Raw genomic sequence first — 18,182 nt, forward strand, 5'->3', positions numbered from 1 at the left:
TGCACTGGAGGACAGGATGGATAGGGGAATACATGACAGCGACGTATATACTGAGAAATGAGAAACAGCGGCGCCAGGACCGTGCCTTGGATTACTCTGTGAGGATGAGAAACAGTAAAGGTGCCAGGACCGTGCCTTGGATTACTCAGTTTTTACACTGCTAAGACTAGATTTTGTCTTGTTTACATTCATTGTATTCTGTTTATCAGAAAATTGAATAATTATCTGTCTACTCTTCCCGTTATACCACCTGACCTCATTCTATGTGCTACTGCACAAATAGGTGCACGTAACTGATACTCAGGCACATAAGTACCTGTAAGTACACCCAAGTAGCCGCAGGTACACCTAAATAGCCACAAGTAGCCGCAGGTACACCTAAGCAGCTACAAGTGTCCAGGCACACATAGTAGCAGCTCAGCAGCAGTGTTACCTAAAGATGAGTTGGGGAGACGAAGCCGACCTGCTGCCCTCCACTTCCTGCTGGGGGAGACAACCCCCCCCCCATCCCCCGAGCACGTAACCGACATAATATACACATGTAATATAATGTAACACAAGGAGGCGCAATGTTATGTAACACACGATAATATAATGTAACGTAACACACGATAATGTGATATAACGTAACAAAGGCCAATAGAATGTAATGCAATGTAACACAGGGCAATGTGAAGTAAAAGAGGCTAATGTAATATAATGTAATACAAGGGACTGCAATGTAATATGTAATATAAGGAACTGTAATGCAATATAATGTAACACAGGATAATGTGCCCATGATATACCTTTGAAAGGTGTCTTACACCCGGAGCCCTGCTCTGGGTCAGACTTGTTTTGTACCTACCCAATCAAACAGACTGTTGGTGCTGGCGGCCCGCTGGTCCACATATCCATCATAGCTTGGTTGATCAGGCACATGAATGGGATACTTGTCCAGTTTCCCCTTGAAAAATTCTACACTTGTTCCGGCAGTGCTTCTGATATCCTATGGTAGAGCGCGAACAATCTGGGTCCATGGATGTTGCTACAATATTCCCTCATTGTGTCCTCGGTGCCCGTGCTTTTCACTGGGTTCATTTTACATTTCCTCCCGTATTTCTCGCTGCCATATGTTTTAATGTCAGTTTGCAGGTTTGGGATTAAATCCTCACGTACTTTCCAGGTATGTATTATCATGCATCTGCCCTCCGCTCCAATGAGTGCATACATGTATTTATAACTTAGGGGCGTTCCCAGTTATTTAAATGCTTTACTGGCTCTATGTGGGTCATAAATGATCTCTGAATCTGTTCCAGCTCTGATATCTCTCCTCCCATGAATGGACCCATATTTTAAGAGAGAGAGCACAAGTGATTTAAAAAAAAAGCGTGTCGCCATTGGCACTATTACCCTTGTTCTGAAAGTTCTCGTTACCAGCCTCGCTATTTTCCTGGCTGTCATGACGTTTGTCTTATTGTGTACCTTTCAAGACAGGTCAGCTGACATTATTATACCCAGATCCCTAGCAATTTCTTTTCGTTCTATTTGGTGAGCTTCTTGCATTTTATACACGAGTGTCCCATTGAGTTCTTCCCGTTTTCCATATATATGTTGTGCCGAATAGGTAAAACTTGCGATTTTTGCTTAAATAGCAATGTTCTTCTTGCCGAATAAGGTAAGTGAAAATTTGTGTATGCAATAATTTCACAAAAATCCTTCTGAACCTAACGAAAAAACATATATTTCATTGTATTTGTTTATTATTAAATTATTGTAAACTTATCTAAAATATATTTAGTTGGATTAGGCGAAATTAAATTGAGCTTGTTATAATAACGTTAGGTAAGTTTTCTAAGGCTCTTTTGGTACAAAATTAGTAATTTTTACATTAACAGAAATGAAAAAAGTATATCTTTAAACGTATAAGAGAAAATTTTATGGTCCAGGAAGTAAAAAGAGCACCCTCACTGTAACTGAGATTATAAAGTGCTAACAAAGGGTTATCAGGCACGTGCCTGAGAGTTCTGAGGATATCATAGGTTATACCATCCTCACCGCTCCTGGAGAGGATGGTATAACCTATGATATCCTCAGAACTCTAAGGCACGTGCCTGATAACCCTTTGTTAGCAATGTATACTCTGTTACATTGAGGGTGTTCTTCCTACTTCCTGGACCAATAGTCTCATTGTGCCTATCCCTAAGTCACAACAGCCTGATACATTTAGACCGATCTCCTTAACTAGTTGTCTTTGTAAAATTTTGAAAGAATGATACTTAACAGACTGTACTACAGGATCAGACACCAACTTTCCCCCTACCTCTATGGGTTCATGAAAGGTAAAAGTGTGCAGAATTGTATTTCCACCTTTCTCACTGCACGCACATCTCTACTAGTTTTCCCACATTTCTTGATCTAAAATCTACATCTGATACTGCAAACAGGACCGTTATACTACATGAACTAGCCAAAACTAATATTGGTGGTAGTTTACCCTGCTGGATAATAGGATACCTGTCATACAGAGTATCATCTGTCCTCCATCAAGGCTTTAGAAGCGAATGTAAAGAAATGTCCCTTAAGTACACCGCAGGGAGGAGTTCTCAGTTCCATGCTATTTAATGTTCTGATTAATGCTCTCCTAAATGCTCTCACTGCCTCACCTAAACATATAGCTATAAGCTATACCGATGACATCATGATCTGTACAACAGGACATAAGATGATGAGTACCATTCTTAAAGAAGTTCAAGCAATTTGTAATCGATTATGCCTCATATCTTCCTATAAAACTAAGATATTGACAAGCAAACTACATCCACCACTCATCTGTCTGCTGGGTGGAAACATTAGTTACGTTAAATCTTACAGATACCTTGATGTAGATGTACCCTTTAATAAATCTACCATACCACAACTAAATAAGAAATGCAAAGATAATCTAAATGCTCGCAAAGCTGTTGCTGGCTATAACCCCAACTGTGGTGCTAATGTGGGAATCGTGAGAATGATGTACATAGCCATTGTTAGGTCCTTAATTGATTATGCTGCTCCCATGTTGATATTAGCTAGGGAAAGTTCTCTCTGACCCTGGGAGTTAATGCAGAATGAAGCTCTCAGAATTATTATTGATTATCCCAAACCTACAATGTTTCTTAATATGAGGAAGGAGCTTGGTATTTCTAGTATCAGTGATAGGATTATTGAGATTAACACTGTACTCGGCATTAGAATGTTAAGAAATGAACCAGACACTGTCAGTATGAGCCTTACTAAATGTCTAGAAGTAAATACACACAGATTTAAATGGATTATAAAAACATGCAATTATATTAAGTTTTATAACCTGCATGAACTGTATCACTGTAGGCAACAAGAGCATTTCACCCCTCCATAGAAGATGTGTTCATTTAATATCACATACCTGCAAGTCCCTCCCAAGAAGCTCACTGCTAGTAATCCCTTCCTTATCTCACTTGTTAAAGCAACTGCTCAAGAAGAAATTTCTCGCCTAGCTGTAGTAATAAGTTATCACAAGTTATATACACTGATGGATCTAAACAGGAGTCTCCTGGCAGGGCTGCATCTGCTCTTGTTGCCACCTCCCTTGTTAAGAACAATAATAAATTTGCTGAGTTAGGCATAAGAATTAACAACTGGGCAACTACACTGCAAACTGAATTGTTTGCAATCCTAATGACACTGAGCTTGACTCTATCATAATTACTGATTCTATGTCTCACTGAAGGCTCTTGACTCATATAATGACTCGAACAACATGCTCATTGGAGAAGCCAGGTATAGATACTCACATATCCGGGAAAAGGGAATTAATGTACAATTGCTATGGATCCCATCACACATTGGATTACTCCTTCATGATAAAGTTAATATGTTAGCCAAGAAGAGTACCCTGAAGGAGAATGTAGAATATAACTTTGGTATATCTGTGTCTAGCATTAGGAATAAAATTAGAAGAGAAGTAAATAATGAAAATGAATGCTAGAAGCTCACACCTTTGCAACACAATTTTCCTCAAAGATTTGTTAAGTTATGCCAGGAATTAAGGAACGATCCTGGACTTCACCTTACGAAAGCAGACAAAGCAAATGCGATAGTAATTATGGACAAGGTAGATTATAGGGGAAAAAAATAACATTATTAGAAAACAGGGGAACTGACGTGCCCCTTAAAGATACCCGACTGTTGTACACATGAGTCTTACTCACCAGACGTTAAAGAACGCAGATATATATCCTTTGTATAAAGGAGGTAATAGAGCACCAACTAAAAATACAGACTAGTAACCCTATCATCGCACATCATAAGAGGCTTTGAAAGAATGATGAGACGCTAAATTACAAACTTTATGAAAGACCAGAACCTCCAGAGCCCAAATCAGCGTGAACTTATAGCGGGAAGGTTATGCGTCTCACAGTTACTAAACTCTGAGAAAATTACTCAAGCTTTGAAAGAAAACCAAAACGCAGATGTGGTATATACAGATTTAGCAAAGGCATTTAACAACTGCGATTATAGAGCGACTGCACATAAAATGAGGACAATAAGTATAATGGGGGAAAGTAGGTAAATGGCTTTGCAACTTTTTGATAAATATACCACGAAAGTTGTAGCAATCAGAGCAAAATCCAGCATTAGCTAGTGGTCTTGCTAGGACCGAACTGGTGGTCCTGCTAGGTCCGAACTGGTGGTCTTGCTAGGACCGAACTGGTGGTCTTGCTAGGACCGAACTGGTCTTGCTAGGATCGAACTGGTAGTCTTGGTCTTGCAAGGACCGAACTGGCGGTCTTGCTAGGACCGAACTGATCTTGCTAGGACTGATATAGTGGTCTTGCTAGGACCGAACTGTTGGTCTTGCTAGGACCGAGCTGGTGGTCTTACTAGGACCGAACTGGTAACCTTGCTAGGAACCAAACTGGTAACCTTGCTAGAAACCAAACTGAAGCCTTACACTGCAAATCCACAACTATACCACTAAACCATTATTTACAATCACAACTTGTTGCGTGAGCAGTGTAGTAGTAGTAGTAGTAGTAGTAGTAGTAGTAGTAGTAGTAGTAGTAGTAGTAGTAGTAGTAGTAGTAGTAGTAGTCAAGTGCAAGGAAGACTAACTTGGACGTACCATTTAGCAGTGGCAGTGAGGGCTAGTTCATGGTAGGAAGCTGTAAACTGGAATTTGGCAGCTTTTTTGTTGATGCGCTGGAACCGCTTCCAGACCGACCCCATCCTGGCATCGGACCTGAAATAAGAGCAAAAGAACCCCACCATCAGCCAACGTAAAAAAAATCATTCCAATACTGTTAATACGATAGATGAATCATGCCTATTCATTAATATTATTAGCTACATCCTAAGAAGTATCTTGGAAGATAAATAGTATAAAATACGGACACGATGGAAAATGAAGATACAAATACAGTATAATGTAATCCTTTAAATATCGAAAAGGCATAATACCGTGGCTGCAATAATACACAAATAACCGGCACATAGGAGAGAGGAGCTTGCGACGACGTTTCGGTCCGACTTGGACCATTTACAAAGTCACAACCAGTGTCTCTTCTATGTGCGGGTTATTTGTGTAATGTAATCCTTTAATAAAAACGTTTCGCCCACACAGTAGGCTTTATCAAATCATAAACAGATAAATCTGAAGACTGAGGATGAGCCTTATAAGGGACCAAAACCGCTGGGTCAGAAAGCTACCAGCAGCAAGAGCCTGGTTGGCCAGGCAAATACCAGACGAGCCTGGCCAATGGTCGGGCTCCAGGAATAGAAAAACTCTTGGAGCCCATCAAAGGTATATATCAAAGGTAAAGGTATATTGTGCATGAGGTGATCAACAACCCCTGGCTCTCTTCAAGAAAGCAGACAAAGCAGAAACATTGTAACAGTGTCCAAGTTGGACAGAAACGTTGTAATAGTGTCCAAGTTGGACAGAAACGTTGTAATAGTGTCCAAGTTGGACAGAAACGTTGTAACAGTGTCCAAGTTGGACAGAAACGTTGTAATAGTGTCCAAGTTGGACAGAAACGTAGTAATAGTGTCCAAGTTGGACAGAAACATCGTCATACGTTTCACTCACCTAAGTGCGGATTATCTGTGCATTTTTACATACTGAAAAACGTATCTATAATGAAATATAACATTATAAAACTTTCATGGTGACAGCCCTGAAAAAAAAATAAAAAAAAATTAGCTCAGGTAAGGTAAGAGCGGCGGATGTACTCTGGAAAACTGAACACTGCAAGAGTGTTGCAGGCCAGTGTGTGTCAGCATAGTTGCTAAGATAAGATAAGATTTCGTTCGGATTTTTAACCCCGGAGGGTTAGCCACCCAGGATAACCCAAGAAAATCAGTGCGTCATCTAGGACTGTAACTTATTTCCATTGGGGTCCTTAATCTTGTCCCCCAGGATGCGACCCACACCAGTCGACTAACACCCAGGTACCTATTTGCTGCTAGGTGAACAGGACAACAGGTGTAAGGAAACGTGTCGAAATGTTTCCACCCGCCGGGAATCGAACCCGGGCCCTCCGTGTGTGAAGCGGGAGCTTTAGCCACCAGGCCACCGGGCCCCTTATATGTGTTGTATAGAGTATCATAGTACCATCCATGTGCTTTATATAGAAGATCCCTTAGGCCTGTGACTGTATGACGTCACGGGATGCAGCGAGCGAGTGAGACGAGCTACCTCGGCCTCAGTCGACGCATAGGCATAGTAGAAGGCAGGACACTGCAGGCGGGGCTCCCCCCATCTCCCATTACCACAGTCTGACAATATATATATCGTTACCATCCAACAAGTGTGTCTACCTTCAATCTTCTTATCTCCTTACCGAACCCCACACGACATGTGCACCATTTAAACTGGTTTACTAAATTATTATTATTATTATTATAATCAAAGGGGAAGCGCTAAACCCGTAGGATTATACAGCGCCCGGGGGGGGGGGGTATGTGGAAGGCATTCAGGCTTAATTCGGGGAACTGGAGCACAGTTCCAATTCCCTAAATCAAGAGCCCCTCACCAACACTGGTTTACTTAAGTTTTCCAGGTTGTAAAAAGTAAGATACTGCATCGTCTTGTTCTTTTCAATCTGAAAAATTTGATTATTTTTTTTTTTCGGTTTTTCTATAAAAAAAAAATAATAAAATACTTGAGTGGTGATTTAAAGGGAAGTGACAACATGGGATTAATTTTATAATCATGGGGGAGCGCTAAACCCGTAGGATTATACAGCACGTGGGGGGGGGGAAGGTACTCAGGTTCAATTCAAGGAACCGAAGCACAGACCCAATTCCCTAGATCAAGAGCCCCTCACCAGTGTCAAGGAACCCTTGAGGGGGGCAACATGGGGTTCAATAACTTGTATAATATAGCAAATGTTTATTATGATTCTTCATACATAATAAAGTTAGACATACAAATAACTTAATAACTTCCCAGATAATCTCCCGATCCAAACAAAAACTTGTTTTATCTCTTTAAATACCTAAATTTTTATTCTAATTGCCCACTGAACCTCATTTGCATAATGAGTTTATACACTAAAAATAGAAAAGTAAATAATAATCTAAGAACTATTAACAAAACACAAAAAATATCTTAAAATATGCTAAGATTTTTGACAGGAAATTATATTGCAAAGAATTTCGTCATTTCCGATAACTCGTCTTAGAAAAATCATAGAAAGAAAATTTAAACACCAAAATATTCTTTAAATTATGCACTATTTTTTAAATAAAATAAAAAAGTCGTCTCTTCTCATATTTTTTTTTTTACATGATAGACTTTTCCCCTTCAGGAACCTGAACGCAGATACATTTAGGAGGTTGCACAACGTACTCCAGTTCTGTCTTGGAGTATGTGGCGCCACCATGGAGTATGTGGCGCCACCATGGAGTATGTGGCGCCTCCATGGAGTATGTGGCGCCACCATGGAACCTACACCTGATGAACCATACCAACATACCAAATATGATCCAAAGTTCTGCAACGAGACTGTCGCCGGAACTTAGGCCCCGGAAGGTGGAGGCTGAAATTAGTGAGTGACATGATCGCTACAATACCAGAATTAAGGAGGGTAATGAGTGACATGATCACTACAATACCAGAATTAAGGAGGGTAATGAGTGACATGATCACTACAATACCAGAATTAAGGAGGGTAATGAGTGACATGATCACTACAATACCAGAATTAAGGAGGGTAATGAGTGACATGATCACTATAATACCAGAATTAAGGAGGGTAATGAGTGACATGATCACTACAATACCAGAATTAAGGAGGGTAATGAGTGACATGATCACTATAATACCAGAATTAAGGAGGACGATGAGTGACATGATGACTACAATACCAGAATTAAGGAGGACGATGAGTGACATGATGACTACAATACCAGAATTAAGGAGGGTAATGAGTGACATGACTACAATACCAGAATTAAGGAGGACGATGAGTGACATGATGACTACAATACCAGAATTAAGGAGGACGATGAGTGACATGATGACTACAATACCAGAATTAAGGAGGACGATGAGTGACATGACTACAATACCAGAATTAAGGAGGACGATGAGTGGCATGATGACTACAATACCAGAATTAAGGAGGGTAATGAGTGACATGATCACTACAATACCAGAATTAAGGAGGGTAATGAGTGACATGACTACAATACCAGAATTAAGAAGGACGATGAGTGACATGCTCACTACATATACAACACTCAGAAGTGAAGCCTGAGATACAAGGAGTGAGCCTGGGGACAGTCATGACAACTAAAGTTGTAGGTAAATATTAGGAACGTTAGAAAGCACCATTGCTAGAAAGTACCATTGTTAGAAAGTACCATTTTTAGAAAGTACCTTTGTTAAAAAGTACCACTGTTAGACAGTAACATCAGTAGAAAGTACCATTATAATATTTTTATTTCTACAAGTACATGTACCAGGTATACAGTCCTAGCTGATATCAATGATGTACTACTATACAGAAAGCCGCTTCTTATGCAGAGCATTTCAGGAAAATTAGGTCAATTTTGTCCCGGGATGCGACCCACACCAGTCCATTAACACCAAGGTACCCATTTTACTGGTGGGTGAACAGGGACAACGGGTATAAGGAAACATGCCCAATGTTTTCACCCTTGCCGGGAATCGAACCCGAACCCTCAGCGTGTGAAGCGAGAGCTTTGCCTACCAGGCAACTAACCATTGTTAGAAGGTACCACTGGAGTCTTAGTGAAATTCACCAGATGAAGATGTGCAGACAAACACCACACAGACCTCACCGATAAGAATTAAGAGCTGGGACCAGGAGCTATGACTCGACCCCTGCGCACATAATCACGTAAATACATAAAGACACGCGAGTAAATGCATGAACAAACTAGCAAGGTGGACAACAACACTAGCAAGTAGATGAACACTAAACTAGCCAGCAAATGAACGCCAAACTAGCTAATAGATAAGTAACAACCAAACTAGTCAGTAGGTGAACAACCAAACCAAACAGTAGGTGAACACCAAACTAGCCAGCCAGTAGGTTAACACTAAACTAGCCAACCAGTAGGTTAACACCAAACTAGCCAGCCAGTAGGTTAACACCAAACTAGCCAGCCAGTAGGTTAACACCAAACTAGCCAGCCAGTAGGTTAACACCAAACTAGCCAGCCAGTAGGTTAACACCAAACTAGCCAACCAGTAGGTTAACACCAAACTAGCCAGCCAGTAGGTTAACACCAAACTAGCCAGCCAGTAGGTTAACACCAAACTAGCCAGCCAGTAGGTTAACACCAAACTAGCCAGCCAGTAGGTTAACACCAAACTAGCCAGCCAGTAGGTTAACACCAAACTAGCCAACCAGTAGGTTAACACCAAACTAGCCAGCCAGTAGGTTAACACCAAACTAGCCAGCCAGTAGGTTAACACCAAACTAGCCAGCCAGTAGGTTAACACCAAACTAGCCAGCCAGTAGGTTAACACCAAACTAGCCAGTAGACAAACATCAACTCTCACTTATCCGCTCCTCGTCTCTTGCAACATGGTGTTAAGGTCACTGTTGCAAGTGAAGTGTGTCCTCAGGATAGCACGCTACAAGAGTGTTCATCCAGCCTCACTCTCACTCCACTTCACCTCCTCCATAACTCCATCTCATGTACCCATCCAGCCTCACTCTCACTCCACTTCACCTCCTCCATAACTCCATCTCATGTACCCATCCAGCCTCACTCACTCCACTTCACCTCCTCCATAACTCCATCTCATGTACCCATCCAGCCTCACTCACTCCACTTCACCTCCTCCATAACTCCATCTCATGTACCCATCCAGCCTCACTCACTCCACTTCACCTCCTCCACAACTCCATTTCTCGTACCCAATCTTAATTTCTTTACTTCTATTTAATGCAAAGATTTTTTTATTGAATTCCTCCCTTCTATTTTTAAGTTAGTGCAAGCAGAGCAGGCAAGTTAGTGCAAGCAGAGCAGGTACATCCAGTTCAGTGCACAGAGCCACTTCAGTCCAAGCAGAGCAGGCAAGTTAGTGCAAGCATCCAGCAGGCAAGTTAGTCCAAGCAGAGCAGGCAAGTTCCAGTCAAGCCACTTCACCGCAAGCCAGGCTCCATTCAGTGCCAGAGCAGGCAACTTAATGCAAGCAGAGCATAACTCCATTAGTACAATCAGAGCAGGAACTCCACTTCACCTGCAAGCAGAGCTCCAGGCAAGTTAGTCAAGCAGAGCATAAAGTTAGTACAAGCAGAGCAGGCAACTTAGTGCAAGCCATAAGTCCATATGTGCCCATCCAGCATAGCACTCAAGTTAGTGCAAGCAGAGCAGGCAAGTTAGCGCAAGCAGAGCAGGCAAGTTAGTGCAAGCAGAGCAGGCAAGTCAGTACAATCAGAGCAGGCAAGTTACTTCAAGCAGAGAAGGCAAGTCAGTACAAGCAGAGCAGGCAAGTTAGTGCAAGCAGAGCAGGCATCTCAGTACAAGCAGAGCAGGCAAGTTCAGTGCAAGCAGAGCAGGCATCTCAGTACAAGCAGAGCAGGCAACTTAGTGCAAGCAGAGCAGGCAAGTCATAGTGCAAGCAGAGCAGGCAAGTTAGTGCAAGCAGAGAAGGCAAGTCAGTACCAGAGCAGGCAAGTTAGTGCAAGCAGAGCAGGCAAGTTAGTGCAAGCAGAGCAGGCAAGTTAGTGCAAGCAGAGCAGGCAAGTCAGTACAAGCAGAGCAGGCAAGTTAGTGCAAGCAGAGCAGGCAAGTTAGTGCAAGCAGAGCAGGCAAGTTAGTGCAAGCAGAGCAGGCAAGTCAGTACAAGCAGAGCAGGCAAGTCAGTACAAGCAGAGCAGGCAAGTCAGTACAAGCAGAGCAGGCAAGTTAGTGCAAGCAGAGCAGGCAAGTTAGTGCAAGCAGAGCAGGCAAGTTAGTGCAAGCAGAGCAGGCAAGTTAGTGCAAGCAGAGCAGGCAAGTTAGTGCAAGCAGAGCAGGCAAGTTAGTGCAAGCAGAGCAGGCAAGTTAGTGCAAGCAGAGCAGGCAAGTCAGTACAAGCAGAGCAGGCAAGTTAGTGCAAGCAGAGCAGGCAAGTTAGTGCAAGCAGAGCAGGCAAGTTAGTGCAAGCAGAGCAGGCAAGTCAGTACAAGCAGAGCAGGCAAGTTAGTGCAAGCAGAGCAGGCAAGTTAGTGCAAGCAGAGAAGGTAAGTCAGTACAAGCAGAGCAGGCAAGTTAGTGCAAGCAGAGCAGGCAAGTTAGTGCAAGCAGAGCAGGCAAGTCAGTACAAGCAGAGCAGGCAAGTCAGTACAAGCAGAGCAGGCAAGTCAGTACAAGCAGAGCAGGCAAGTTAGTGCAAGCAGAGCAGGCAAGTTAGTGCAAGCAGAGCAGGCAAGTTAGTGCAAGCAGAGCAGGCAAGTTAGTGCAAGCAGAGCAGGCAAGTTAGTGCAAGCAGAGCAGGCAAGTTAGTGCAAGCAGAGCAGGCAAGTTAGTGCAAGCAGAGCAGGCAAGTTAGTGCAAGCAGAGCAGGCAAGTTAGTGCAAGCAGAGCAGGCAAGTTAGTGCAAGCAGAGCAGGCAAGTTAGTGCAAGCAGAGCAGGCAAGTTAGTGCAAGCAGAGCAGGTAGGCCAGTGCAGTGTAAGCCAGCAGATAAGACAGGTAGATATGGCAGACAGACAAAGCAGGCAAGATAAAGCAGGCAGACTAGCAATCAGGCAGGCAGGCAGGCAGGCAGGCAGGCAGGCAGGCAGGCAGGCAGGCAGGCAGGCAGGCAGGCAGGCAGGCAGGATAAAAAAAAAAGGAAAGAATGATGAGCAGGAAGAAGGTATGCAAGGAAGACAGGTCAGGACAGGGTAGGACAGGACAGGACATTACAGAACAGGTCAGGGCAGGATAAGACATAAGGGTAGGGCAGGACAAGGCATAAGGGTAGGGAAGGACAGTTTAGGACAGGGCAGATTAGAACAGGGCAAGACAGGGAAGCACAGGAGAGGAAAAGACAGAAAAGGAGAGAACAGCAAAGGACAATGAAGAACAGGGAAGGATGAGATAGGATAGAGCAGGGCAGAACAGGGTAGGACAGGGTATGGTAGGGTAGGACAGAGTAGGACAGGGCAAAACAGGACAGGATAGGGTAGGGCACGGAGGGGCAGGACCTAAAAGATACCTAAAGGGCGTTTCCGATGGTTAACGCCCCCACGACACGGTCCCAGACCAGACCTCTCGGTGGGTCAAGGCTTGATCAACCAGACTGTTACTGCTGGCCGCACGTAGCCGAACGTACGAACCACAGCCCGGCTGGTCAGGCACTAATTTGAGGAACTTGTTCAGTTACCTCTTGACAGACAGGGATTTGTTAGTAATTCACCTCATGCACGGAGGGAGGGCGTTGAAGAGACGGGGACCTCTGACACTCATCGAGTTCTTTTTTAGTGTACTCGTCGCGCTCCTGCCCTTTACTGAAAATATTTTGCATCATCTGCTAAGTCTCTTGTTGCCATATGGAGTGATTTTTGTTGCTCAGGATTGGGATTAGTTCCTTCAAGATTTTTCAGGAGTAAATTACCTTGAACCATTCTTGCTTACATTCCAAGGAATACAGTTGAAGGGACTTCAAGCGTTCCCAGTTGTTCAGATGCTTAAGAGTATACACGCAGTGAAAATTCTCTGTTTTCCAGCTCAGTAATCTCGCCTGCTTTGAATGGGGCAGTTAGTATACAGCAGTAGCTACTCTAGCCTGGGGAGAAAAAGTGACTTGAAAAGTATCACCATTGGCTCAGCATCTTTTGTCTTAAAAATTCTAGTTGTCCAGTTTATCATTTTTCCTTGTAATAGCAATAACAACATCGTTGTGATCCCTGAACGTAAGATCTTCAGAGATCATTACTCCCAAGACTCGCATATGGGACTTTGAATAATTTGAATTCGTCCTGAACTCCGTTACAATCTCTATTTCCACCATTCTTCCACAGCGGAACAAATGAAACTTGTCCTCGTTAAACATCATATTGTTGTCTGAGGTCCACTGGAAGACTTCATTAATATCCGCCTGAAGATTCGCCGTCTTCGACGGACTCCACTCTCGCAGACATTCTGGTATTATCGGGGAAGGTTGTTATGGCGCTATGATTTATGTCCTTGTTAAAGTAGGGTATAAGAACAAGATACAGAAGGTGGACAAGTACCGTGCCTTGGGGGATAAAGCTTTTCACTGTGGCAGCCTCCAACCTCATTTTGTTTGCTACTACTCACTGGGTTCAATTAGTTAAGTAGTTAAATATCCATCTGTCCACTTTTCCATTTATTTCTTTTGCTCGCATTTTATATGCAATTACACTATGGTTACATATGCTATTCCTAATGATTTTGCAAAATCAGTGTATCCATGACAGCATCGAAATGATCTAGCAGTTGTAAAAAGTAGGAGCGACCTGCACTTAACTCATGTTGCCCTGGATTGTGCAACTCTCATGATTCCATGTGATTGGCAGTCTTGCTTCTAAAGACCCATTCAAAGATTTTGATAATACATGTAGTTAGGGCTATTATTCTATATTTTACTACCTCTTTACAAAGTGGAGCAATATCAGTAGTTTTCAACGACTGCGATGACACCTTCGTCTAGACTCCTCCATAAAATACTAAATGTCCAAGATAGTGGTTTCTTACAATTTTTCATAAATATGAAATTCCACGAGACTGGGCTTGGAGCAGAATGCATGGGAATGTTGTTAAAGGTTTCATCGATAGCTTCTTCAGTCAATTGGGTAGGTTACATCGGATATTGTGGAGATGTTGGCAGTGTTTTAAGTCTCACAAAAATTCGTTTGGGTCTTCGATCTGTAGACTGATGAGCAGTTCACTGAACACAGAGTCGTAATGTGACTTCAGGATTTCACTCATTTCCTTATTGTCATCAGCGTATGCTCCGTCTCCTTTAAGTAAAATCCCTACACTGGATGAAGTCTTCACCCTAAGTTTTACACAGAAGTATTAGGAACCTCTTCTAATCTCATTTATGGTTCTGCTCCCTCTCTCTCCTGGACTCTATATGATGCAATCAGTTTGTGCTCGATGTTCTCCATTTCTCTAACCAGGGTTCCCCTCTGTGCTTCACTTAGGAAACCGCGTATAATGAAGGCACAACGACGTTGACCTGTGTGCATTGTGACGGGACAGTAACCTTGACCTGTGCGTATGGTGAAAGACCAGTGACCTTAACAGGTGGTAAGCAAACCTACAGACAATACAGAAAACAAAGAAAGAGAAGAAGAGACATGGATGTATGGTGTATATGGTGAAGCAGGGTAGTGGAGGGAGGAGATTAGGCAGGCCGGGCGGCGCTGATAAGACTGAGGCGACTGCAGCTACGGAGATAACGTGCTCGACGAACATTCCTGCCCCAGCTAAGCGTTTTCCTCTCATACTACACTCTGATTTCCACACATACCTCCCACACTATATGTAGAGGGAAGAGGAAGGCAACGAGGAAATGAGAGGACAGAAGCAGGCAGCAAGGAAGCGAGGGGGGAAGGAAGAGAGGCAGCGAGGAAATGAGAGGAAAGAAGCAGGCAGCGAGGAAGTGTGAGGGAGGGGAAGAGAAGCAGTGAGGAAATGAAAGGAAAGGAGACAGCGAGGAAATGAAAGGAGAGGGAGGCAGCGAAGAAATTAGAAGCAACAGGGAGGCAACGGGGAAATCAGAGGTAAGAGTGAGGCAGCGGGGAAATCAGAGGTAAGAGTGAGGCAGCGGGGAAATCAGAGGCAAGAGGGAGGCAACGAGGAAATCAGAGGCAAGAGGTAGGCAACGAGGATATGAAAAATAAAGAGAATGAGTTAGAGCGCGAGACAGGAAAAGGAGAGAGACTTGAGCCTTGATGATAAAGTGGCTATCCTGAGGTTGATAATTGACTGCGAGGACACTACAAGCAAGACAACTAATGGGATCAAAGCATTAAAACGAATCTCATACTCGCTCAGCAGGAGAGATGTCCCAAGTGTCCTTTCATCTATGCTGTCGTTATCAGTATACTGTATCTTCTTCCTCCAGACTGGGACAAGTCTCATATGAATAAGATATTATGTGCAACAAGGCTGATCAAACAATCACATCATCTTTACCTCTCCAGTGCTTCTGTTGTCTCCAGTTTTAATCACTTGGGTATTCGACTGATGAAGCTTACTGTGTGAGTGAAACGTTTAGGAAATAACGATACCAAAGAGATGCACATGAGTCTATTCATCAACTTCTCGGTACTATACACCATTTTTATACCGGTATCAGAAGAACTATATTCAACAGAGCTATGCTCGGCAGAGCCATGTTCAGCAGAGCCATGTTCGGCAGAGCTATGTTCGGCAGAGCTATGTTCGGTAGAGTCATGTTCCTGTAGAAGTGCCAAGTTACCCACCTGGCACACCTACATGAACTCCAAGATGGGTACCATAAGACGGGCAGCCATCGCTAGCCTCACTCTGGTTCTACCTTCTGATATTCGACTCAAACTTGCCTACCTATCATACCCAAGGCGCTGTATGACTCCTATGGGTTTAAGGTTTCCCCGTAGTGATTATAATTATCAAGAACATTACATTAGCGATAATTCCTTCCTCGCCTGAGTCACATTACGAACATTCTTACTACAAATACACAGTCGGGGAGATAAGTGACGTTAACTGAGTAAATGCAAGCTGCGTCTCCCAGCTGGCTAACTCCTGCGGCATCCTCTACCCTCCCTCTATGCTTCTGCCTTGCAAAACAAGTTTTTTTTGGGATAACGTTTCACTCTATGTGGAGCTTTATTTTTTACAACGTTTCAGATACATACAGGACAGAGGGTGGCACTTGAACCCACCTTAATATTACATAAAGTACACACATACCATTAATTATAACGGAAATGTCTGGGGTCAGGCTCTGAAGTAAATAAGATAACATACATTATCTGTGATAACCTTGTGACTGATGTCCTGTCTTCCCGCAACCCGAGCAGTAGCCTCACTTTCCTCATTACCATCTGATAAGCCAAGCTACTGCTACTCGCGTTCAGCAGACCCATTTCGCCATCACAACCAGATGTATAAGTTAAATGTGCAACACTTGGGTATCACTAATAGATACCCAGGTTTTGCATATGTGTCTTATTTATAAACTTGTTGGTATTATATATCTAGCTGATCAGACGCCCTCCAGAAGTTCGTCTAGTTCCTTCTCGATGACTTATAACTTCACGAAACATTTATATCTCCTGATAGAAGACATGTGTCTAAGTCATCAATACAGAAGCGTGTTGTATCAGGGATACTGACGCTGTGTACTTACTGTGCCTAGGGAACCCCCTAACTTATCACTTAATTCTACACTTTCTCACATACGTATCTCTCACTACACTACTATGGTAGTGTGAAGATTAAGAACCTGATCTTCAAGTAGTACGGGAAGTACAGTGCCTGCACTCTGATGGAAGGCTGGAGATATGTTGCAGTTTATGAACTGTATTATCGGCACGTCTCTGGCACAACATTGATGGAGTGAATGATGATGAGTGATTCTTTTTCAGGTCATCCTGCCTCGATGGGAAATGGCCGATGTGTTAAAAAAATAATTATCTCGTCTTCGTTCCGAAGAGTACACTCGGAGTGCTCTGAAGTAGTTCCAGTGATTTAATGTTCTAGTCTATAAGAGAAGTCGGCAGGGCTGGGGAAGCAGGAACACTCGAAACCGGTCACAGGTATATCACAAGCAGAATACAATCTTTGTAAATTTTCTCGCTCTGATATCTCACCTGTCTTGAAGGAAGATGCGAGCAGAGAAAATTATGCAAGCGAGAGAGCACGAGTTTTTTAAAAGAATGCAATCAATGGAATGACTTCTCTTGCTTTAAAAGGCCTCACAGTCTTCTCTCTCACGCTCCTAGCGCTGGTTACATTTGTTTGTTGTGCTCTCTAAAAATTAAGTCGTCTCACATTATATTCCTAGTTCTTATAATTGTCCCCTCCTTTCAATGCCAAGATCTGTCTCTTGTATCCTGTACTTCGTTTGAGTTCTTTAAAACCATACCCCCGGCCGGGATTGAACCCGCGGTCATAGAGTCTCAAAACTCCAGCCCGTCGCGGGTTCAATCCCGGCCGGGGGTATGGTTTATTTGCAATCGTGTCATTACGATTTCTTGAGTCATGTTTGAGTTCTTTTTTTATGTATTAAATACTCCCTATCAACAAGTGAGGACAATGTAACTACGCATCTGTTCTACACTTGTCCTACAACAAACTAGGGAAAATTGGGCCAGTTACAATACCCAGGTAAGTTGTCATACCCACATCTTACGTTAGCTGCAGCTAATAGGTAGAGGTGAGATTTGACTGGAGTTACCAATAGATCCCGTGACGCGAGGGGATTCACCCAAAATCGTGAATACCACTACGCATGTCAGATAAGAGTGTGCAATGCTGGATATACGCTCCTCTGGGGAAAATTGTATTTCTAACTCACTTGTTAATCAACAGCCTCTGGACAGATACAGCAATCCGAAGGGATTTCCAGGGAGCGGCTGCTGGAAATCGTGCTCTTAAAAGATAAGTAACATGTAGGAAGTGCACCTAGCTAACCAATTCCTCCACAGGGGAGTGCTAAATCCGTAGGGATTATACAGCGCCTGCAGGGGGGGGGGAAGGCATTCAGGCTCA

General features: G+C 43.1%; 1 protein-coding gene across 1 annotated transcript in view; it reads right to left on the reverse strand.

The window, feature by feature from the left end:
- Ehbp1 (Eps15 homology domain containing protein-binding protein 1) overlaps window positions 1–18,182 on the reverse strand; it is a 488,549-nt gene that overhangs the window by 367,728 nt on the left and 102,639 nt on the right. Inside the window, exon 2 of the mRNA XM_070098683.1 lies at window positions 5,126–5,242. Coding sequence (XP_069954784.1) covers window positions 5,126–5,229 — 104 coding nt within the window. The 5' untranslated portion in view covers window positions 5,230–5,242. The remainder of the gene's footprint in view (window positions 1–5,125; window positions 5,243–18,182) is intronic.

The sequence above is a fragment of the Cherax quadricarinatus genome, chromosome 63 (genome assembly GCF_038502225.1).
Source record: "Cherax quadricarinatus isolate ZL_2023a chromosome 63, ASM3850222v1, whole genome shotgun sequence".
Lineage (NCBI taxonomy): Eukaryota > Metazoa > Arthropoda > Malacostraca > Decapoda > Parastacidae > Cherax > Cherax quadricarinatus.